Raw genomic sequence first — 24,764 nt, forward strand, 5'->3', positions numbered from 1 at the left:
AGGACGCTGCTAACCTCTGAATGCCGTATTTCCCGTAACGATGAGCAGGAAACCACAGACCCCTGCCTCTAGCAGAAGTGGAGATGATTTTTTTGACTTTGATGAGGAGGATCTAGCTCCCTACAATTCTGAAACTGAAGTAATCGACTATCTGAAGTCAGGGTCAGAGTTTGAGATCCTGCACCGTTTCCCAACAATTAAGACTATATCCATGAAATATAACACAGCAACACCTTCAAGTGCACCAGTTGAAAGACTGTTTAGCCTGGGCAGTCTTGTGCTGACTCCGAGGAGGAATAGGTTGTCTGAGAAAAGGTTTGAAAGACTCCTCCTCATGAGGTATAACCACTTCTTTGAGAAGCATGTTCAGTAAGAAGCCATGATTTGGTGAGTGAGCTACTGTATACGAGTGTTGAGCCTGTTAAATCGAAGTTAATGTTATTTCTCATATGCACAGCTTTTTTTCTTAAAAGGTCTCCTTGTTTAAAATTTTGATAGATGCCAGCATCTCTAATTGCATTGCAATTTTGGTTAGTAATAGTTCTAGCATATATTAATATGATTTTGTGTGTTTATAAAACAGGTGGTAATTGATTGTATTTAAAATACACCATGTTTAAAGTTGCTTGTCTCATGTTCTTAAACAAGAAACAGACATTTAATGGTGACAAGAGTTACCAATTTTTTTAAATAATATTGTTTTGAGACAAGCCTATAGTACCTGTAGCCTTTATTTTGACCCATTTTTCTGTCCAGTGATGTTTGGACTGACAACTCTGCTGTTGCCCTGATTATATTAAAGAGCATAAGAGGTAGACCTTGTGTACTTCCTTCTTTAACTAGTATGTGTGCTGATGATGACATATGTAAGATTTAAGTTTATATGCATCTAAGGTCATTTTATGGAGTATTGCTGTTGGCCTAGCATTGTAAGCGTGCGCCGTACAGAGGCTGTAGTCCTCATTACACTGATTGACTCCCGGCCTCAAACTTGCTTAACATTTTCATTCATGGTAAACAGATGCAGAAAATAACAGCAGCACCAGTATAAGCTCTCCTTCCCTGTAATTAAAGTCCTGCCAAACCAGATTGTAGTAGCTTCGTATATGTTTTTCTAAGTTTAGTTGACGTCTCTTTCACTCAGCTCCTTATATACTATGACATACTTTGCTAGTTTCTGCATGGTTTCCCCCTCTAGTTGTATTTTCACTGCTGTTGAGTGCTCAAAACTATCCAGAATACACTTATTTTTTGTACCAGGCTGTAAACATGTTTATTTCTGCTGTAAAGATCAGCTTTTTGAATTTGTGTGTATGTGGTTTCCGATACTTCCGGAGCCAGCCTCAAGTGGACACTCGAGAAACTGCTGAATTTAACTCTCTCGCATTGGCTTCAATTTTCGCAGCCGGAGGTTGTCGCTTGGTATAAACACAGCAGGGTGGTTAACAAGAAGGCTTGGTAATAATTATTTCATTTTAACATTAGTGGCAATTTAGCTAGCAGCCTTCTTGCTCAACATCCAGAGTTCGCTAAAGGACTTTGGTGAGACACAGATTTTTAATCTGAAACTGCTTTTTTTTGTGGTTTTATTGATTTAAATTACCAATCCCATTCAGGAGGAGGAGACACCTATGGATTGCTATGCACCTTGTAAAAAAACGGAATAATTAACTCCAAAGCAATCCTAACCCAACAAAATCTAAGCCACCAAAACCAAAGAGGCTGTGAGCTGAGCTGCTGTGTAATAAAACGAAAGAAGACATATATTTTTAATTTGGTGTATTTACAAATTTTAAACGTCTTTACTTATAGAAACGACAACAAGACTGAAGAAATTTTTTTATGAACTTGTGCTACAGTGGTCTATAAGACTTAAGTTTTACTATTGCTGCCTGGTTTCTTCATATCACTGTGACGATCAAGGTTCTTCCCAAACAGGCTGCAGATCAGTAAAGAAAAAAAAACATCTTGGTCATATTCTTCTCTCAAATCTCCCCTCTTACTGTAAAGCCTGATTTTGAAATGTTGAATATACTGCTATGTTCCCCAATCATAATATTAAACACATTGTGTATTCTTCTCATCTGGATTTTCCTGGAAAGGTCAGTGTGCCTTCGGGGAACTTTACTAAGGCATTCATAATTTCTCTCCAAATGGCACTTTGGCAGCATATGCCAGCTCAATAACTATATCCATGTGCATTTACCTTCAATGTCAGACTGAAACCAAAATACCTTCTGGACAGACCTTCTGCATGTCACTCATCATTTGACTGATCAGAACTTTACCTTAAAGTATCTTCATCTAAGTGACTGAATCCCTTCTAGCTTTCAGTTCTTCAGTGCTGTGTTACCACAGAGGGAGACTCCTACATCCCCACGCTCTTTGTGGTTCATTGACAACATCTCAAACTGTCAGATACACAAGAGGAGTGAATCAACAGCTGAGAGAACCAAAATTAGAAACACAGAGCATGTGCTTCGTTGTTTATCGTGAATACCATTTTAATTGAGTTCCTGCTCGTCTCAGTCCTGATGATTCCTGCTGCCGCCTGTCACATTCCCAACGAGCCGCTCTGACATCTCTCACTGTGATTTGGCAGCGGCACTGACACAGCACCAGTCAGGAGTTACATTAGTCAGCCCATCTGCTGCGCACAAACTGTGGTTCACACTTCAAAGATGTGTCTCACATCGGCTACTTCAGGGAGGTGTGAGCCTGATAATATGAAGAAATAATACAGCGGGCAGCTGTTTCTGAGAGGTTCAGGAACAAAGGTGGAGGAATATCAATTGTCTTTTTCCCTTTCACCTAATGCTGTTAACCCTGCTGAGCTCATGCTGACAACTCATATTACCTGCTGAATATGTATACCTTTATATTCTAATGGATAGCAGTGTTGTGCTTTTCATCACAGTTCTGTTATGGTGGTTTGAGCTTTCACAATAAACACACCGCAACGGTCTGAATTTATCGCAATAAACAAGTAAATGATTTTCTGATAACACGCTGTGCTTCCTCTCCCAGCATGCGCTCATTTGGCTTTTTGGAAGGAGGCCTGGGTTTAATGGCCATGTTTTCACACCTTCCTCATGCAGTCAGATAAAGCTGAAGCTAGCTACCAACCACCCTCAGATTAACTGGAGCCAATTTAGGAGGGAAAAAACAACAACCCTGCTTTTGGGATTTATTTTGGATTCAGGAGTGACATGTAACAAACTTGTGTATTGAATAACACATGAAGGACAGCAGATAGACACCAAACTGAGCTATTTCAAAATGCAATCTTTTATTTCCATGTAGTTATCATTATTAAATATATTTAGATTTTATTACATAATTCATATTTTTGTCGCTATATTGAGCAATGTGATACTGTACTTCTTATATTGTGCAGGCTGATTGGATATCCCACTGACATTCTTGAATCAGATCCAGAGCAAAAATCTTCAGTTGTTAAGTTTGTAATTTGACTGCAAATGAATCAGCAACCATTAAAAATAATCTTTTGCTTTTGTGCTGCATAAATCAAATTCAAAAAGATACTTTGAACATTTCCCTTTGAATATTAGCGTTTGCTGCTTACTTGCATTACATTTTAGTTTATACAATCTACTTTGGTTTTGGGATGAACATTAGATAAAACAGACTAGGACTACATATTTAATACAATGCGTAGGAAATTTTTTAAAGATTCTTGCAATAAATGTGATATAGAAGTTGAAATATTTTTTTTTATTCCACATAATACATTTATAGCAAATAACACTTGCACAATGTAATTTTTTATCACAATGACACAATAACACAAGGTCCTCCTAAGCTTAAGAAAATGAAGGCTCGATTTACGGGAAAAAGGAAGTGCTTTAAACATTTAGTGACCAGAATAAACAAAGAACAGGTCCCTATAGTTTGCTCTTGTAGATTTCAGTACTTTCAGTTCTACAACACTTGCATGCTAGGGATATCAATTTGAAGTATTTCTTTGATCGATCTTGGGAAATGTCAACGATCAAATATCGATTAATCAATAAAACACAGACGTTTTCCATGTCAAACACAATGCCAAATGCGTTTTTTCCCCTATATCAAATTTTCCTTAGCGACACAATGTTTATAACTGAAGGTATTAAATAGCTACGGATGATAATGAGGTGTACAAAATGAAGCAGGCTCAAAAATAATATCTGCAGACAGAGTCATACAAAGTGAAGGCTCAGGCTACAACATGTGGATTTACTGCAACAACTCGTTCTTATTGAGAAAGATAAGCATGTGAACGTGGTCAGGTGTAAGTCGGGAGCGCAACCGAGTAATAATCAGTCCGGCGGCAGAGAAAAAGAAGCGCTCATGGAGACCTGTAGCATGGCAAAACACCTTCAGCCAGCTTAGATGTAAACACGCTTTAGCGAAAACACCTCCCTGATAGATTAACAAAGTATCAGACTACATGATGTTTGTTCCATGTGATAGAAAATCAAAAACTAAAAAACAAATTTGAATACGTTCTTATCAATCAATAAATCCAAACTCGATTAATTGCAATTGTATGCACATATCTGTTAGATATGAATACATTGTTGTCAGATTACTGCTGATAGGAACCAGGATATCATTGCAGCTGATTGTGTCCTGCCTGCATTTGCTCTCCATAAGGACTGTTTTTCCTGCATTTACCAAAAACCTGCTGATATATGATTGATCAATACTACAAGCGTACTACAAATGTACACCAGAACACTTCCCAATACTCAGGCCTGAGCACAGATTCTACATTTGCATGATGAGTCTGTAAATAGATCACCCCTCATCAACCTTTTGACCAACGTGAAGGCCTCTCTATCTACAATCAATTGAGGAGACTTTATTAGCAACCAAGCCCACCCCTGGCCTCTCTGCTCCTGAGAACTAACTCCTCTGAGGTCCAACATAAACCAACGATCCAATCCTCTGGGGGGTCTTTCAATGTGGCCCCACCAATCTTTTACAGTGACAGCATGTCATGCAGGGGCCACAGAGCATGTTCTCCCCAGGGAACTCTAATCCACGAAGCTGGATTTTTTTTTCCCGAACACACACCCTCCTCGTTGCCAGCGACCTTCACATTTCACTGCAGGGATGCTGTTCGGAATAACAACGACACATGCTCCACGTCGCATGCTATATTTGGGGCTGTAATTCTTGATACTGGCATCACACCCCGTCACATCCCGGAGGATAGTGTGGCTGTTGCTCAGGAGTCACGACTACTACCCCAAATGCCGAACTGGGCCTGTCTTTAGTCGAGAGTACTGATAAAAATTCATATTTGATTCTGTTGTTAAAGGTCATATGATGCTAATCAGAAGTGTTTATCATTCAGTTATGGGTTTTCTGTTTCATACAAATATTTCTGTTTCCGCTCTCAATCCATGTTTGCAAGAAATTGTTTGTCGTAAAAGTCTGTGCTGTCTGGCCTCTGCCTCAGTGTGTGTGATTCTGTGTGTACGAGAGACACTTATGCAAACATAATCATCTACTATACTATATATAGCAATGCGCTGGTGATGACATGTCTGTGTTTTGTGTGTTGGTTCCTTAAGTGCAACCATAACATAAAGGCACAGGAGTAGATGAGATGCTGAGTTGAATTCCCTCACCGTCCTCCATGTGTGTCACGCTTGTATGGTGTATCGCCGTGGCAGCAGCTGCTTGCATTTCCTTGGTGAGACGGATTTATTGAAGCATACAGCATGTTAAATCTGAAATCTTGGCATAAACAGAACAAATACTCTGACCCATACACCAAAAACACTACTGTATCCCCTCTGCAGTGCTACATATAACCTTTACTATACATTTGTAGCTGTGAATAAAATCTGACAGAAACCTGACGCACCCTGAGGTACATCTTTATTTGAATAAAGAGGAACTTTCTTAATTGACTTATTTGGGAAGCCGCATTATCTGCTCACAGCAACCAAAGGATTATTATTTATTGGCCAAATTCCACTGGATTTGTGTCCTGTCTATCTCAGGTTTCCATTCTAGTCAATGTATTAACTTCCACTGGATCCGCTCCGCTCGTTGGGTATCGGCTCCATCTCTGATTTGGCAGGTCGGAGCCCTCCGGATCGAATATGCAAGACTTTTTATTTTTGACGAGCAGGACAGGAAGTCAGGCACCGAAACAAAATGAAATCATCTGGTTAATTTTCAGGTTATTGCCAGAACGTATTTTACTTAACTACAACAACAAACAGTCATGATGAGCAAAGCCAGGCCTGGAGTCAACAGGTCAGAGGTTTTCAGAGGCCAATAAAGACGACATGGATGAGGAGAGGAATCCGTTGGTCGTTGATTCAGTAATTACCGCTGGAAAACCTGTGTTCTGAAAATACAGTCGGTGAGTATTGACGGATGAGAGCATGAAGCCAGACCCCAGTGGATCAGAGATGGGCAGGACACGGATCTGATGGAAGTCCATTGTTATTTTACCTGCTTGTGGCTTTGTGACAGCAAGGCTGGTCTGTAGGATGGAACATCTCAAGTATTTTTTTCCACTATCAGTTGGACTGGGCTGAAATTTGGTCCAGATAGTTGTAGTTCAAACATAGACATTTATAATGACTATGGTGATCTCTTGAATTTACCTCTGCTGCTACAAGCAAGTCAAAGTTTCCACTTGGTCAGGGCAATAACTGGACCTCTACAACACAGAATCATGTTGAAGCATTAGTGTTTATATACCATTAATTAACAGCCCGGTGTTCTGTACCTTGCTCAAGGGCACCTCAGCAGTGCCCAGGAAGTGAATTGGCATCACTCAAGCAATCGGTTTCAATTCCCATACTATTTTTTATACCAGTACTTAAACTGCTGATCTTCCAGTTACCAAGCCAAGTCCCTACAGGCAGAACTACTGCTACCACTATCAAGAGAAAGCAGATAGAAGTGCCAGGAGACTCTTTGTGCTACCTAGAAACAGTAAGCGCCAGTGAGATCATCAGTCAATCCATCAATCTTTATTTGTATAGTGCCAAATCGCAACAAACGTTATCTCAAGGCGCTTTTACAAACATAGGAGGTCAGGTAACAGGCAGAAACCTCGAGCAGAACCAGACTCATGTTAGACATCTGCCTCGACCGAGTTGGGGTTGGAAAGAGGGATAGAGGAGAATAAGAAAGAGAGAGCGATGACAATGGTGAGACGGATAATAGTAGTTGTCGCCGCTGGAGTCTGCCACGTCCACAGCAGCTGGGCGTCTACGGCAGCAACTCAGAGGAACCTACGAGACGAGGGAGCTCAGGGACTCCAGAAAGGTCTATGGTTGGTAACTTTAATGGGACAGGGAGAGTTAAAGTAAGTGATAGGCAGAGAGAGAGGTGAGATAGGATCCCAGTGTGTCAGTTCCCTCTGGAATTGAGGTGGTGGATGCTGCCAGCAGAAAGAATGTTGTCAGTGCACACAGGTCCTTAGTCGTCTTGATTACATTTATGGCTGAGATCATAGCTTGTTTACAGTTTTAAAATTTCACCATAAAAACTACGTTTTCCTAATTTGACCGATGTTAAACTATACTAAACAATCCTATGTGCACCATACACCTGACCTCTTCAACACTAAGGCACTACGTTCATACAAAGGTGTGTACATGTAATATATTTGGTTTAGTTGTACTAAATGTAATTTCTCTGAAGCAAGTTGCCTTTTATTATCCAATACACTGGACATTTATTTACTGCCATGTTGACTGGACTGAATTTGTCAACTCAAATTCAGTATTTTACAAGATATCGACAGAGAGAGAAATCAACAGCAGCTCATTTAACCCTCATCTCCCTGCTCCAAACAGCAGCAATAACAATGTTGCACTATTTATGACCTTGGCCTCCACCTTGACTCGTGCAGCGGACAATGTGAGCGTAATGATTCTGCTGTGGCAGGGATCACAGCCAATGCATGAATGATCGATGGACGCTGCTCTCTCAATCTCTCTCTCTCTTTGTCTCCCTCTCTCTCTCTCTCTGCCTGTATTGATCAACTATTGTGTGCCTGCGAGCCAGACAGAAAAAACCTCCCTTGCTCCTCATTACTCAAAAAGCAGTCCCAGTGTTGTCACTCTTGATGGAAACCAGCCCTCTTTTCCCCGGCACAATGTTGGAGAATGAAGGATGCAGTTAAGATCTCTTAGAGGGGATTATTATGTCAAATGCCCTCGTCTCCCTCCAGACCACAAGGCACAAAGTCATTCATAACGTCACTTAAAATTGCAGCTTCTGCCAGAGTTAATAAGTCATTTTTTTTAAAACTTCCCAGACTGATAACAAGTCTATCTTTAGCTCCAGAGGTTTGAGGATGTAATAGGCAAATTTTATCCTCAGCCAACTGAACACTGTGGCGAGAATGTCTGGTATGACCTTGTGGAATAAAAACTCTTTAAGTATTTATGAATGCATGAGAGTGGGCATAGGCATGTGTAAAACATGCCAGTTTCCAGGGAGCAATCTGTGTGTTTTACAAGAGTAATAAATCACCTGTAGTATTCAAAAAATAGACTTGATATCAAGCTTGGCACCTTGGCTCTCACATAGATGGTATCTGCATGGGAATAACATCACAGCAGAGGCGTTGCTGGGATTTTTTTCCGTCTTTCAATCCCTCGAAGGCAGACATGCAGCCAGTCTCGTAAAAATGTAATCAAAAATAGTCCTGCACAATATGTGAAGAATATGAGATGTGAGATTACATTGTTCAATAACACAATAACATAAGAAGTGTGATATGTATACAGAAATTAAAGGGTGTGTGTTAGCTTTAACTCACAGTTTGGTAGTCTATCTGCTGTTTTCCGTGTTTTACAAAATACATGTCTGCAACAATCAATCAATCTTTATTTGTATAGCGCCAAATTTCAAAAACGTTATCTCAAGACGCTTTTACAAACAGAGCAGGTCTAGACTGTACTCTATGTTAAACTATGAACAGAGACCCACCACCAAGACAGGGTAAGACTCAGGCTGTTTTCAAAACAGCCTGCTACATACTACTAACGAATGTAGTAGGCAGTAGGTACTGCAAACTACACGCTACGTTTGAATTTAGTATGTAGTATGACTGTTCTGTTCGACCTGTGTTGCTGTACGCTTGGCCAGACATCACTGGATTTCCGGTTTCGGAAAGCGAAAGGAAACAACAACCAAGCTGACTGATAAACTGCTTCTTTAGCATCCACTGATGATTTAAAAAGTTAAGAAGTGGTTTATGTGGAATGTAATCATTTTTACAGTACCTAAGAATGGAGAAGAAAAGAAGAAAAAAAGAAAAAACGGAACGAGCGCTGTGCATTGTGGGAAACAGTACGCGAGGCAGACTGGTCTGATGCATACTGTGACATTTTCCCAAATCAGTACAACATCCGGGGAGTTTTGGCATACTGCCGATTTTGCTCTTTTTCACATACTAAATTCTAAATTTTGGACAAATCAGTAAGTACTGCTAGTATAGTAGGCGGTTTCGTAAACAGCCTCAGTCTTACCCCACTTTAACCCATCACAGTGTTAATACAAAAAAGCTGTGAAAACTGACATTTCTAGGCAACTGTCTGCCCTAGATTTTGGAGTTTTGAGGCTAACTAGAAATCTTACATTTGAGCCAACTGATTAGTTTTTGTGTTGGGATAACTTATCATTCATATGTAGTGTAATTTAAAGTTTTGAGTTCTACATACTAAGAAGTGATAGTTGTGCCAACTTGTTATTTTTGTTCAGAAAATGTACCTTTGTTACTGCACGTTACTGCACCGTTTTCCCACTTGCAAGGTAGCTAGCTAATGTTCAAGGCAGCTAACTATTGGTAATGACCATGCCTTATTAAACTAACTAAACAAATTAAAGTTACATTAACCGGGAATCAACTCACCATCAATTGACCAACTGTAAAGCTAGAGTTTGAATACAATACTTAAACAAAATACTCACCTTTAGGGGGATAAAATCCACACAGGACAGGAGAGATGGGCCACATGTGGGAAATTGATAGTGTGGGAGACTCCCGTAGATTTGAGTTGGAGACCTCGTTCTTTGCCTGAAGCATACTCAAATAATTTAGCCTAGCCTGAAACCCATAATTTCAATTTTTGCCAACCTAACTTATGAAATGAGACCAACTTTACACAACAGACTAAATACAGGTAGTTAAGATAACTACTTTATAGTAGTTTGCAACAAAATGGGACATTTTCTTTACTTAACCAAAAAATTATTTTCAGGCCAACAATTTCAAGTTTTCATTTTTACAGTGCATGAGCATTGCACCTTGCAGTATTCAGCGAGGAAAAATATCCTTTAAACAGGCAGAAACCTCGAGCAGAATCAGACTCATGTTAGACAGCCTTCTGCTTCGACCAAGTTGGGTCTGGAAAGAGGTATCGAGGAGAATAAGAGAGAACGGGAGCGGTGATAGTGATGAGACGAGTAGTAGAAGCTGTTGCCGCTGGAATAAAGCACGTTCGTATCAGCTGGAGTCCGGAACGTCCACAGCAAGAGGATGTCTACGGCAGCTCATGCAACATGCCACTCCTGAATCTCAAATAAACCCAAGCAGCATGTTTTCACCACCAAATTGACTCCAATTAGTCTGAGGGAGGCTGATGGCGACCTGCTTTAGCTTCATCCTTTTTGCAGCGTAATGGTGTGAAAGCATGGCCATTATACTGCAAAGCATTGGTGGACATGAATTGATTCACAAGCATTTAGATTAAATCATTTGCAATGAATTCAGAATTTGCATCATGTTTATTGTGAATGCTCATTTTGCAGGAACGATTAGATCGCAGTTCATTATCAGAAAAGCTCACAGTAGATTTGAATGACACCAGGGTCAGGGCCGGTGTAATTGAGCTGCAGACAGAAATGATGGAGTAAATATCAGTCTTTTCTTTTTCTGCTGATACACTCAATAAGTCTGTGTTCACAAGCATAAACACTGCCTGTAAGTCCCAGAGGGATTTAAAAGTATGTTGTTTCAGCTATTATGTTTAACTGGAGAGAGGAGTGGATGAAAAGAGAGGAAGAAACAGAGAAGGAGCCGGAGGCGTTTCGGTCAAAGGGGGCTTGATAATAAGTGTTGTTGTTAGAAAATGAAAGTGCCTCTCCTGCCCAGGGTCTAAGCTTTATATCCGTTGCTTTGTGTTGAGCTGATTCTTCTGTGTTTGATAAGTGGCCTTGCAGTCCTCACACACACTGCATACACACGCACGGTGCAGCAAGCTCCCTATTCATCCTGATATGTAACATGTTCATTCCTCAGCTGGGCATGTGAAAAATAGTCTCTGGTCAACTCTCTTCTGCACGAGTCGGACCGGAAATTATATAACTTTGCAACTTAACTCCTTTCTGTCTTTTCATAAAACTCTTTATGTTTTGTTGCCATGGAGATGGAGACCCAGACAAAAAACTTGCCGAGCTTTCTGAGAAGCAACTACGTGGAAGTTGAAGTGGTACAGCAGCGTAATTGTTTGGGGCAGGTGTTTGTGTGATGTGTCAACTGTGATGAGAAAGACCCAGTCACAAGTCCAAGCAACATCAATCCATACAAGTCCATCTGAGCACACGGCTCTCTGCTGTCAGCTGCTTGGAATCAGAAGGAGAGGATGATCAATGCCAGTATCGACGAGTCTGTCTTTAACATTGAGATTAACATTCACAGTATTAACTGCTAAGAGAAATACCTGCATGTGAGACGACATATTCTAATTTAAACGCCTCGCCAACTGGATCCTCACAGTGTTGCAGTGACCTTCGGGAAAAGAAGCCTTTTAACTCAAACAATTCTCAAAATGAAAAATACATAATCATGTAATTAAGTTAACAGTGCATAGATGCTTTCATATAATGACAGAAAATAGTGAATAAAAGGGTAGGAGTGGATACGTTTTTACTTCTTCCTACTCCTTTTTGCACATGTAAATTAAAATGTTTCAGTGCTTGCTGATGGAATTGATTGATTTATCTGGCAGGGGAAGTCTCTGATTTGTGAAAGTGTCAACAGAGAAAGAGACATGCGGTTTGTAAAACATGTTAAAGTGACGTTTTGAGAGGGTCTACCAGCAAATGTTTAAATGCATCAAATCTCATAGCGTATCTGAGAAACACACAAAAAACATCAGCGGCCAAAAAGCTGCAAAAAGTTAATCCTAAGCAGGTTTTCAACATACAAAAAGTGAAGATGTTCAGTCCTCCATAAAGATTATGTTCTCTAAGTATTATCCTCTAGCCAGCGTGTTAAATCTGGGGCTGAAACAAACAAACACATTCATGATCTGTAAAACTGCATACTGCTTTTTTTAATTTCTTTGTTAATCATTTGAAAATAGTGGAAAATGCCAACCTTAGTTTCTCAGAGTCAGAGCTTTATTCTCTAAAAGTCCAAACCAAAAAAAAATATTTCAGATGTGGAGAAGGAAAAGATGCAGCATTAATGTTTTCAAGCTCCATCCAGAGAATTGTTGTAGTTTGTAACCAGCACACATTTTACCGTTCTAATTGTGGATTCATTGTCTAAGTAGCTGACTAACTTATTTTTTTAGTTATATTTTGGGTCTTTTTGCCTTTATTTGATAAGACAGCTGAAGAGAGAAAGGAAACGTGGGAAGTAAAGAGAAGGGGAAGACATGCAGCCAAATGGTAGAGGCCGGGAGACGAATCAGCTGTGAGGACTATAGCCTCTGGGGCTCACGCTTAGACCGCTGGGCAAACGGTGCCCCGGCTGACTAACTTTTTAACCTCTCATCTGGTCTAGAGGTCGTCTCACTGACATGGTATCAGACAGGATTGGTACTACCTGTTGGGAAAGTTTGTTTTATTACAAGTTTTTCTGAACTTGTTTATAGAATTTGTTTCCCGGGATAAATAAAGTATTTCTGATTCTGATCTGATCTGTCATCTTTTTATTTTTCCTGTAGGAACAAATAATGCTAAAAGTTTTTGAATTTTTGTGTTCACATGTTGGTGACTGTGTCTTCTGAGAATAGAGGATGGAGATGCAAATGTTCCTACTGTAGAAAGTAATGGAGAAAAGTCAGAAAGGCTCACTTCACCTCTGGGCTGCAGATATGAAAGATTGAAAAGAAAAGAAGAAATATTAAAGCTCCTGTAGGGAACTTTTGCTTTGTGTCTATTTTAGTGCCCCCTTGTGGCAGCAATAGGCCTGCTTTTTATCTCATTGTTGATTTTATCCTGTGGATGTGTTAGATGTTTTCCTCCTGCTGCTTTTAATAGTCAAACATATCTCCCATGATAAATCTGCTTAAAAAAAATGGCTGCATTGGCAGGGTGCTGTTAATCTTTGTCTGACACCTACCCCCCTGAAAGCTATTTCAGAAATTAAAAATAACCACTAGGAGTCATAAATCTTGATTCTGATGGTTTTGTTAGCTGTTTGAAGTCATAACGATACATCAGTGTAAATGTCGGTCTGTTTCACTACCAGCCAGAAAACTACTCACAGATGCTTTAATAAGTCACCGAGCAGCGACAGAGGAAACATTTGCAAGCCTGCAGCCTATTTGGAAAGGGCTTCAATGGACACAAAATGAGTCCACTGTCCTGAGAGCAGGATGGGTCATGAAGAATATGTGTATTCCAGGAAATGAAAAACTAGAAGAAGACCTTAAAGGTGACATATTACGCTCTTTTTCATCAAAATATATTAGTCTAAGAGGTCCCCAAAACATGTCTTGAAAGTTTATTGCTCAAAAAACACTTTGAAATCAGATTTTGGCATGCCTGTAAACCCCTCTTTTTCAGCCCTGCTCAGAACAGACTGTTTTCTGTGTCTGTGCCTTTAAATGAGAATGAGCTCTCTGACCACGCCCCCTCAGGAAGTGGATGTGGCCTCGGCTCTCCAGCACGTTGATCTAATGTTTACATGTTGGCTGAATATACAGGCTGCTCACAGGCCTGCGTTACTTCAACCCTCTGAATTTGATCCAGAATCTGATCCTGACGGAGAGGCGCCTGCAGCAGGACCTTTCTGAAGGATTGGTCACAGAGTTAGGGTTTCTTGTTGTTTTATTTGTCAGTATGTCGATGTGTGTCTTGGTACACAGCTACGAACATGTAGCTATGTGGCTATGCTAACTAGTGCTAGCACTTTTCCATGAAAAATTTAAATCATCCACCAGATCTTCAAATCTGCAGATGTGAGGAGTAAAGCTGACCTCTGCCAGAAAGGCAGCAGGACCTTTCTGAATGATCGGTCACAGAGTTAGGGTTTCTTGTTGTTTTATTTGTCAGTATGTCGACGTGTGTCTTGATACACAGCTACGAACATGTAGCTATGCTAACTAGCGCTACCGACATTTGTTTTTATTAAGACAGCCTACAACTAGCATGCATCCCTCCTAAGCTTCTTGTTAGCACACATGTGTGCAGGGAAAGAAAAATGGAGGAGGGGTTGAGTTGTATTTTTTACAGTGTATGGGCTGGACAAGCTCCGAGCTCTGACTTCCGTTACAGACTGGAAGGCGTTGTGACGTATGAAAAACCCTGAAAACTGAAACGGCTCTTTTCAGCACACATTTACAGAAAGGTGGAGAGATCAAAAAAGGCAGAATGGATTTTTTTCATTTTCGGGGGGTTTGTACACATTCCAGGGAAACATATATCAGGTAGAGAACCATTAAAACGTCGATTTTGCATATGTCACCTTTCATGTCCACCGTCTGTATTATTCTAAATGTAGTTTTTACAAATGTGACTCTTTTCTCTCGCTGCTGTTTGACTCATACAGAGTGTCTGAGGGCCCACTGTCCCCATGCCTTGTGGTTCTGCCCTTCACTGTCTGGAAAAGGGTCTGGACTCGCTATCCTCAGCGGCTCACAGTCAACTAAAGGTCTCCCAACTTCTGCGCCACAATCACTGACACTGGGGAAGATAGTTGCTAAGGGACTCATTTTGAAAGAATGGAAGTCCTGACATCTTTGTCTTTACATAAAAAGGATTTCTAATATGATGCCAGATGGAAGACTCCGGTTCCTGAGGTCTGACTTGATAAGAGCATTTTTGCCTATCCGGGGCTCATTACTCGCTGAGACCTGATTATCTTTCAAAGCATCCCCAAAAAAGGTTCAACAAGCTTTAGTGGCAATTTAACTATGAGGTCCAGTACTGTTTTCCTAAGTTCTCTAGTTATGGGATTTGTTAGTCTCATTTTATAAAACACAACCCAAAAAAATCACCCACTGCCCCTTTTTATTGTAATGTCTGCTTCAGTTTAGTAAACAGTTTTCCTGTCATTGAAGGATTTCCCACGCTCTATAACTTATTTTTCAGACGGTCTAAAAGAGCTCAAAGGGTTTTTAGATCAGTGTCATCCGCCTTAAGAGGATTTCCTAAGTATATTAATGTGGAGAGCTACACGCTGCCATATTTGGAGAGGCTCAGCTCTGCCTGGTGAACCTTTTTTAAACAACTGACTCAATGAAATAATAAAGTAGAGATTGTGTATTAGCCTTGAATCCCAGTTGAACTAATTAACCCTCCTATAAAAGCACAGACAGTGACGGACGCCTTTGATGATGCCTGTCGGTATGAATTACAAACAACACTGCTTTTGCATTTCCGTCATTAATCACAGCTCTAACAAAGGCTGACAGCCGAGGAGCTTCTTTCAGGCGCGTCCGCCACCAACACATGCCGGAAATGATTTTTTTTTTTTTGGTTACTGATCTCGAAGCTTCTGTGTTGTGGTAACAGTGTACAACACGAGCGCACACATGGACTCAACGCCACACATTGCTCATTTGCAGGAAAGAGCGCGCGCCGATTTGTACACGCTTTGTTTTCAGCACCATGGAGAGCAACACCCGCTCAGCCGAGACACAACAAACCCGAAGATTTAAAGGATTCCGTTTGCGTGCATTGGGTTTGGTTTGTGGGACATGCTGATGCGCACAGTGTAGCCCCCATAATCCCGATTACATCAGCTGCAGCCTCTCAGGGGAAAGTGATGTAAAGACTGGTGACAGCATTGTTGTGTCCGTGTCCAAAGTGTGAGACACAATCATCGACTTGTTTGCAGACACAGTGCCAGATGCTGCTGCTGCTGCTGCTGAGGGTCTTTTTTGGTGTGATTTTTCATTCTCTGTCACGTCAAAACCTCACACCTCAGGTCTATAGCATCATTTCGGCGCTCATTGAAGGAGATGTGAGAGACATGTGCTCACAGAAAAACAACTTCAATCAAACAGGTGTGGATGTGATTGCATTAAGGGGCTCTGTTCCCCTCACACTTGACTTAAGGTGTGTGCTCGACATGCTAAGTGTCAAGTTTATTTCCGATTGGGCGGCTGGTTAGACGTATGTCAGACATATGCGCGCCGTGGGCGGGTGTCGACGTGTTTGTAAAAAAAAGGAAAAAGGCAGAGGGGAGCGCAGCGGCTCAGTGTGTGGATACGCGCAGATAGGTGATGGTTAGAAGAGATGTGAGTGGCGTCGGCCGCAGCTCTCCAAAGCTGTAGGCTTTGGCTGCATGGGAGAGGCGTGGCGCACTCTGCCCCTCAAGACCCAAAACCACCTGTATGGATGTCCAGAACTACAGTGTGATCCAGACACCCTCGTCGGCTGGGAGCAGGGGCCACAACGCCAAAGAGAGCAGGGTTATGAAGTGGAGAGGAGCGTCATGACGGTGGAAAACATGCTGGAGGAGTCCGCCGTGCTCTCGGCGCCTCACCTGTCCGTGGATCGATACGGGCGCAGCCGCCAGGGATGCTGCGAGCGGGTGGTGATCAACATTTCGGGTTTACGCTTCGAGACGCAGCTGAAAACTTTCAACCAGTTTCCAGAAACGCTGCTGGGGATCCGAGGAAAAGGATGCGCTACTTTGACCCTCTGAGGAACGAGTACTTCTTTGACAGGAACAGACCCAGCTTTGATGCCATCCTCTACTACTACCAGTCAGGGGGGCGCATACGGAGACCTGTTAACGTCCCCATTGATATTTTCTCCGAGGAGATCCGCTTCTATCAGCTCGGAGAGGAGGCCATGCAGAAATTCCGCGATGATGAGGGGTTTATAAAAGAAGAGGAACGCGTGTTGCCCAAAAACGATTTCCAAAAGCAGGTTTGGCTTTTGTTTGAGTACCCTGAGAGCTCGGGGCCAGCCAGGGGGATCGCAATAGTTTCAGTGCTGGTTATTTTGATTTCCATTGTGATTTTCTGCATGGAGACTCTGCCCGAGTTCAGGGATGAGAGGGACCAAGCCACAGTGGCACCCACAATCAATGGCACTGCCCCCCACGTGCAGAGCCCATTCACAGACCCTTCTTTATAATAGAGACTCTGTGCATCATATGGTTCTCCTTCGAACTGCTGGTCAGGTTCTTCTCCTGCCCTAGCAAAACTACCTCTCCAAAACATCATGAATATCATTGACATTGTGGCCATCATCCCCTACTTTATCACTCTTGGGACCGAGCTGGCCGAGAGGCAGATCAACAGCGGGCAGCAGGCCATGTCGCTCGCCATCCTGAGGGTGATCAGGCTGGTGAGGGTCTTCCGCATCTTTAAGTTGTCACGACACTCAAAGGGACTTCAGATTTTGGGTCAGACCCTCAAAGCCAGCATGAGAGAGCTCGGCTTGCTCATTTTCTTCCTCTTCATCGGAGTTATCCTCTTCTCCAGCGCGGTTTACTTTGCAGAAGCAGACGACCCCTCGTCCAGCTTCACCAGCATCCAGACGCGTTTTGGTGGGCTGTGGTCACCATGACTACAGTGGGGTACGGTGACATGCATCCGGTGACCATCGGGGGGAAAATAGTGGGGTCTCTGTGCGCAATAGCTGGCGTGTTGACCATTGCCTTACCCGTGCCAGTGATTGTGTCCAACTTCAACTACTTCTATCACAGGGAGACGGAGGGAGAGGAGCACCCACAGTACGTGCACACGGACAGCTGTGAGCACCTCCCCTCCGAGGAGCTGAGGAGGTCATGCAGCTCCTCGTCGCTCAGCAAATCCGATTACATGGTGATAGAGGAGGGCATCAACAGCGCGTTCAAACAGCCCAACTTCAGCACCGAGAACAACCAGAACTGTGTGAACATCAAAAAGATCTTCACAGATGTTTAAATGAGCCGCGCAGAGGATCATTTAACGAGCATGAAGATATAGTAGCTATAATATTATTTTTATATTTAGCCAATCGTAACGTGTCCGTCCATATCTGTGAGTGAGCGCTGCGTAAATGTCTCTTTTAACAAGTCTTCTAAATGTAAACAGCAGGAAAATTCGGACTTTTACCAGTGTATCTCGAGTATTTCTCACGAGTATTTATGCGACCCCTCTCCAAAAGACCGCACTGGGAGACTTACAAAGTTAGTGTCTTGTTAAAACGGACAATTTTACGCAGCGTATTGTGCCACTCGATGCCTACATATCTTGATGTTCATGCGGAAGTTGTTGATGTTTATGACTGGGACTACACGTGTAGCATAGTCTACTATATTTGCATTTACCCGCCAGTCTTAAAAAAAAAAAAACGACGTTTCGTGCTTCGTGGGAAGAAAAGAAGTGTCATTGTCCAGTACCGTAATGACTAGACAATGGTTATCCATATAGTCCAATAATACCTGTAAAGGTTATATTTAATATCATAACCTGTGGAGATGTGGGACTCTGAGGTTGTTTCAGATTGTTATTCAGGTAATAACACACAGTGGTGTCTGTGGAAACGCTTATCATGAATAATAATAAGTCGAGCTTTTCGTAAAATTGTATTTTATTCACAACTGCCTCGAGCCTATATGAAATAAACCGAGATGAAGAGTCCTGGCTTTAATCTTCATTATAACCTTTGGCTTCAATATCTCTGCAGAGCGATGAGAAAGAGATGTGACATGAAAAATGTATAAAGCGTGAATAATTGTGTGAGAGAAGTCACGTGCGCAGTGACGTCAGGATGAAAACAGCGTGCAGGAAAGCAGTCCAGCCTCCTCTCTCGTACTCGCTGAACAACGCCTTGTGATGCAGTCTCCATGACGACGGTGGTTTCCCGGGTAACCCCCTCCTCTAATGTTGCCATGACATTGTGTTGCGTTTTCACTTTGTGTGTTCAGTCTCACCTGTCTCACCTGTGTGTCCTTGGAGGAGAGAGTCAGCTGCTTTACGGAGTTGAATAATGAATCTGTGCTATTAAAATATTCAGGATAAGTAGACCTTAAGGCGAAGTTAGCTGCCCGTAGCTTTATTAAAAGGTTCGTCAGACGTGTAAAAAGACTCCTTAAAGGCGTTCGTATCAGAGCGTCTCCTCCTTTGTTTATGCAGAAAGAGCCCCAGCTGCTCAGTTTTTCAGATGTGAGCTCCTTTTCTGCGAGTTGGCATGCCAACTAGGTGTGACATCAGCCACCTTTCAGCCCCTCCAGCAGACTCCTGCACATGTGCTGCTGCTCGCTCAAAGTGCCTAGGAGCTGCAAGTGTCACAAAATTAAAAACACCACCGCTGCTGCTCCACATCTGCTCTCAGCTGGCTTTCAATGTGCACAAAAGTTTCACAAAAGAACTCCCATGACCCTCTTTCATGTATCCTTTTATTTATCATATACATTTCTTTTTGGATCTTATTCTATATTTATTTATAATTTTATCTCACAGTTTCCAGTGCAGGACAAACTACACTACCAGTCAAAAGTTTGGACACCCCTTCTCATTCAATGTTTTTTTAATTTATTTTAATTATTTTCAACATTGCAGATTAATTCTGAAGACATCAAAACTATGAAATAATATGGTTCTGCCATAATATGGATTACAACAGTAGTCAAATAGGGCTATCCATTGTGTACTAACCCTACCTCTGAACAATACAACTGATGGTCTCAAACACATTAAGAAGGCAAGTCATTCTACAAATCAACTCTTGACAAGGCTCATGTTAATTAGAAACCATTCAAAGAGACCACTTCATGAAGCAGACTGAGAGAATACCAAGAGTGCACAAAGCTGTCATGAAGGAAAAGGGGGGCTACTTTACAGAATCTAAAATATAAAACATATTCTGCTTTGTTTAACACTTTTTTGTTCATTAAATAATTCCATGTATGTTCTTTCATAGTTATGATGTCTTCAGTATTAATCTACAGTGTTTCAAATAATTAAAATAAATACAAACCCTTGAATGAGAAGGTGTTTCCAAACTTTTGACTGCTATTACTCCAATACGAGTGTAAGTTGTTAAGTCAAATCATTACCTGAGTATTTTAAAGGCATATACTACAGCACTTTAACTCAAGTGTTCCAACTACTTTTACAAAAAAAACTTAAAATGTTGTATTTTCACAACACACAAGTGTCGTCAAGTAATCATAGGTGCACATTATGCTACCTTGTTTATTTAGAACATTTTGTTTACATTTTTTAAACTCACATGCCACAGATATCAAGATTTGATGCTCTTGAAATAATAAGAACAATAAATCATAGAATACAAACAGCAACTGAGTTACTACAAGCATAGACAACTGTGTTAAAAATGTTCACCTGGATAATACAAGCATGTAGCTTTACATCTTAATGTGCTTTCTGAGGTGGGACAGTGAATCTTTGAAGCCTTTGTGATGTAGTTTTTGCTTTGTCAATCTTTTTTTTTATTTTTAATCGACAAGTCCAGAATTTTAAAGTGATGCATTTTAAATAAAAGACAAGCAGCAGAATTCACGTTGGAGAAATTAGCACCAAATAGCTGCAAATGTAACTTCAAATAGTTCATTAAACAGTGAATCAGTTTAAAGTTGTGGAGTTACTCAGTGTGCTCTATGAGCTGCACTGTTATTTATGGATTACCGTCTGTGTCATGTAAACAGCAGAACTGATGTTGTGTGTAGCTGTTGTGTGAGCTCATGCTGAGCTCTTGTTTTTGAATCAACACAAAGCTTCATCATTCTAAAAACAGCTCTACTGCCCTCTAGTGGATCATCTGGGTTATTACAACTAAGAGGGAATTTACTGGTGAAGTTATTCAGCCCTGTTTGTTTCAGACGATCTCTGTACCTTTTTATGATCCTGCAACTTGAATGTAATACACAAATAAGTCCATGTTGCTGAGCAGCTTAGTGAGGATTACGGATGCACCGATTAAAGATTTTGGTGGTATGATTATTGATAGAGAAATAATCACGGTTTCACGATTATCCCGATTATTATACATTTAATTTACCAACAGGATTTGAGGGTCCTTCCTCAGAGCATTTAGTGACAAACACGTTATTTGTGTTCTGGAGTATTCTTATGTACCAGTTTGTCATGAAACTGTCTAAAGTGGGAATTATTTATTTTAAAGGATTAATGTCTGTTACTTCCTTGATGAATGTCACATTTCATATTTTAGAAGATTTTAAGTGTCATTATTCATATGTTAGTCTGATGCTCATAAAGACAGAGGGAAGTTTGAAGTTCAGCTAAACTGTACTCTCATTTTACAGAATTATGAATTATCAGATTTTAACATAATAGTCTATTCTAGGTGGAGAAATATTTCATGATTTTATTCATTATAGACCTTTGTCTCTTTCAATATCTTTAACATGTCTGGAAACAGTTATGAATATGATAAGCTGTTTACATGACCTGACTGAAGCCTGTCAGGTTATTATGAGTTCTCACCTCTGTGTCTCTGCCTCAGTCAATAATTGGGTCATAGCAAATTATTTAATTTTTATTCTTATGTTATCAATATAAAATAACTATAATACTGTACAATACTACTGCCTGTTTTATAATACGTGGTCCCCACTTTGACTTGTGTGTACATTTCTTTCACACACACACAAAACACTTAGGGAAGGTAAACGCAGCCTCTGAAGGTTAGAAAAGACTTCACCTCACATGTTTTATAAGCATCTATGCAGTACAATTTTAAAGTGTGGCAGTTTAAGTTTGACCTGCATAAATTTAACCCTTCATCCTCTGTTGAGACTCTGCTGAATGTGCAGTTTCACATGAGCAATGATGACCTCCAGAAACCATGCTACCTGCAGCTTGAGGTGCTCTGCCTCAGAACTGCTGAGTGCTTTTGTTCCCTCTGTCTCCTTTGGTGGAATTAAGTCCTCGCTGAATGTATTTTAACTCAGGGAAATGAGAACGTATCTGCAATTTACTCTGCGCCGCAAATCATCACCGGCAGAGCTTCAGGAGGGACACCTGTGGTTCGGTTTGTCTCTCTGTGGCTTGCGCAGAGGTAAGAATCACATTTAAGGTACATTTGTCAGACTCGTGTGCTGAGATATTATGACATCATGTTGAGAGGAGTGTTGCTTTGACAGTATTTAAACTAAAAGACAAACATTTCAGTAATTCTGTTATATGACTGAGAGATAAGGAATGCAGGAATCTCATTACGCAAGATTAAATACCACAGCATTGTTCATGAACTTGTTTTTGTTTCACACAGGGCTGCTGGGTATCAAACTGCAGGAACAATCAACATTGCTAAACCATGGATCAGCTTCTTATTGAATTAACACTGTTTTATGTTTATTTTGCTCAGCTGTGTTTTTTTTGTCTTTAAGCTAAATGTTTATTCTGCTCAAAATGATCATTGAACTGTAATTTATAGTTAAGTTTACAGACAGACATGAGTTAGCAGGTAGCTGGTGGATGTAATGAGATGTTAAGCAGTCGTTTCAACAGAAATTTAAACTGTAACTCACTGACTCGTCTTTAATAATAATAATAATACATTTATTTATGTAGCACCTTTCAGGAACAGTTGTCACAAAGTGCTTTACAAAGAAACAAACAAACAGATAATTCACAAATAAAAAAGTCATAATACAAACCAAAATAGAAATGACACTAGAGCACAGGCAAGGCAAGCAACAGAACACAGGTTCAGCATATGCAAGTCTGAAGAAATGGGGTTTAAGCTGTTTCATTATGTCAGAAACCAGATAACAGTCAGGGTATAGCACATTGTAATGAACCGATCTAAACACTGGATCACAGAGACTAGGTAAACAATGTCAAATTGGTTTGCTGAGTGTCATTAACATAGCAGAGCTAGCACCATCAGCCTTCTTTGCACTGGCTTCCAGTTAAATCTAGAATCCAGTTTAAAATTCTTGTTGTTGTGTACAGAGCACTCAATGGTTCCAGTCTATATCAGGGAGCTGCTTAAGCCTTATAATTCCAGCAGGACTCTGAGGTTCTCTGATCAGGGTTTATTGGTTGTGCCTCGTACCAGGTTAAAAACTAAAGGAGACTGTGCTTTCCAGGTTGTTGGTCCTAAACTCTGGAATGGTCTACCTCTGGAACTGATAACTGTGGACACTGTTGACAGTTTTAAAAAGCAGCTGAAGACCTATCTGTTAGGACTTGCCTTTGTTTAATCTGTCAGTTTTTATGTAATGTTTTTGTATTTAATTGCAATCTGTGTTTTTCCTTTTAACATTTTTATTTTGTTGTTGTAAAGCACCTTGTGACCTCTGTTTTTGAGAGGTTCTATATAAATAAATCTTACTGACTTACTTACTTCAGTCTTCCTTGCAGGTTAACGTCCCCATGCCTGTGCTGGTTAGGCATCACTTCAGTTGAGTGATTATACTCCAGTTTAACCAGACACAGCCTACATACAACTTTCTCTCTGGTTTTTTAGATCAGAATTCTGCCAAACCACACCACACTACAAGATGCTACCCAGCAACTGTGCTTGTTTACAGCTGGGTAGTTGAGCATTACAGCATTCTGGCTGTAGCCATTAACTGGAGCTACAGCCCTGACTAGTGGCAGATGGCTGCACTACAGCTTAGACACAACATATGACCAGAACTTTTGGCCTACAGTAATACAAATATTAATAATTTGCTTAAGCAACTAATAAGTCTGGTGCAGACTAGCAAGGGTGTTGTTTCAATTTGGTCGACTACATGCGCACATCCCTAATATTGAGAAATAAAACAGAGACTGCATTAGCAAGTTGTATCTGCATTTACTTACAAGCTGTGCTTTTATAATGATGTCTATAAAATTGTGTCCCCACAGTTGCACAGGGGGCTGCTGAGGCTTTTCAGTCTGGGAGGACAGACACAGGAGTGAGTGTGTCTTTATGTGTTTCATGCAGCAATTTATAGAATATCATTTCATTTGAATGTTTTTTTTCTCAAGGTAGTTATTTTGAAATGTTGCCGTTATTATCATAAGTAAATTAAAATAGTTGTGAATTTGACAACGCTTTTGGTTGATATATATATATATATATATATTTTTTTATTTATTTAACATTTCTTTAAAAGTGTGTTGTTCGTTGCCCTGGTTTGGTTCAGTGGTTAAATTACGCTCAATGTACAGAGACTATACAGCTCTCTGGCCGCCAATTGAATTTGATTCCGAACTGACCCGCTTTGATACACGTCATTCCCCACTGTCCTGTCCTCTCCATAAAGGCATAAAAGCCCCCAAAAAAGAAAACAAATCAAAATAGTATATTGTTTATTGCTGATAAAAATCTCATGCCTGAGCTCCCTTGAGACAGCAGTGGATGCAGTCACTCATTCTCAAGGCTGAGTCTGGAGGAGGAGTTTCAGGTTACAAGAATCAGATGTGATCTCTGCATTCCCTTTACCTGTGAGCATGCTGCCACTGCACTGCTTTGAACCTTATGGCTGCATAGAAATACAATCATCCTCCTTTACCTCCATCCATCCTCCCAGTCATCATCCATCCAGTCATCTGTACTTTCTGTGTTTACTCTTGGATCCATGTGTTTCAATGTGAAGGCAAGCTAGAAGTTAACCG

The 24,764-nt window shown here is 40.8% G+C and overlaps 1 protein-coding gene and 1 long non-coding RNA gene across 2 annotated transcripts; one reads left to right on the top strand and one right to left on the bottom strand.

Moving 5' to 3' along the window:
* Positions 1-10,791: 10,791 nt before the first annotated feature.
* LOC117817235 lies at positions 10,792-19,351 on the bottom strand. Its single transcript, XR_004632109.1, has 3 exons — positions 19,100-19,351; positions 11,712-11,779; positions 10,792-11,613 (listed from the first exon to the last, which is right to left on the bottom strand). It is a non-coding gene; the product is annotated as an uncharacterized LOC117817235 (long non-coding RNA).
* Positions 16,563-18,107, top strand: LOC117817191 (potassium voltage-gated channel subfamily A member 3-like). The gene is given in 6 exon segments (XM_034689731.1): positions 16,563-16,638; positions 16,641-16,832; positions 16,835-17,296; positions 17,299-17,386; positions 17,388-17,710; positions 17,713-18,107. Coding segments are annotated over 6 exon segments (1,536 nt in total).
* Positions 19,352-24,764: the final 5,413 nt, after the last annotated feature.

This window comes from Notolabrus celidotus, chromosome 1, assembly GCF_009762535.1.
Source record: "Notolabrus celidotus isolate fNotCel1 chromosome 1, fNotCel1.pri, whole genome shotgun sequence".
In the NCBI taxonomy this organism is placed as follows: Eukaryota; Metazoa; Chordata; class Actinopteri; order Labriformes; family Labridae; genus Notolabrus; species Notolabrus celidotus.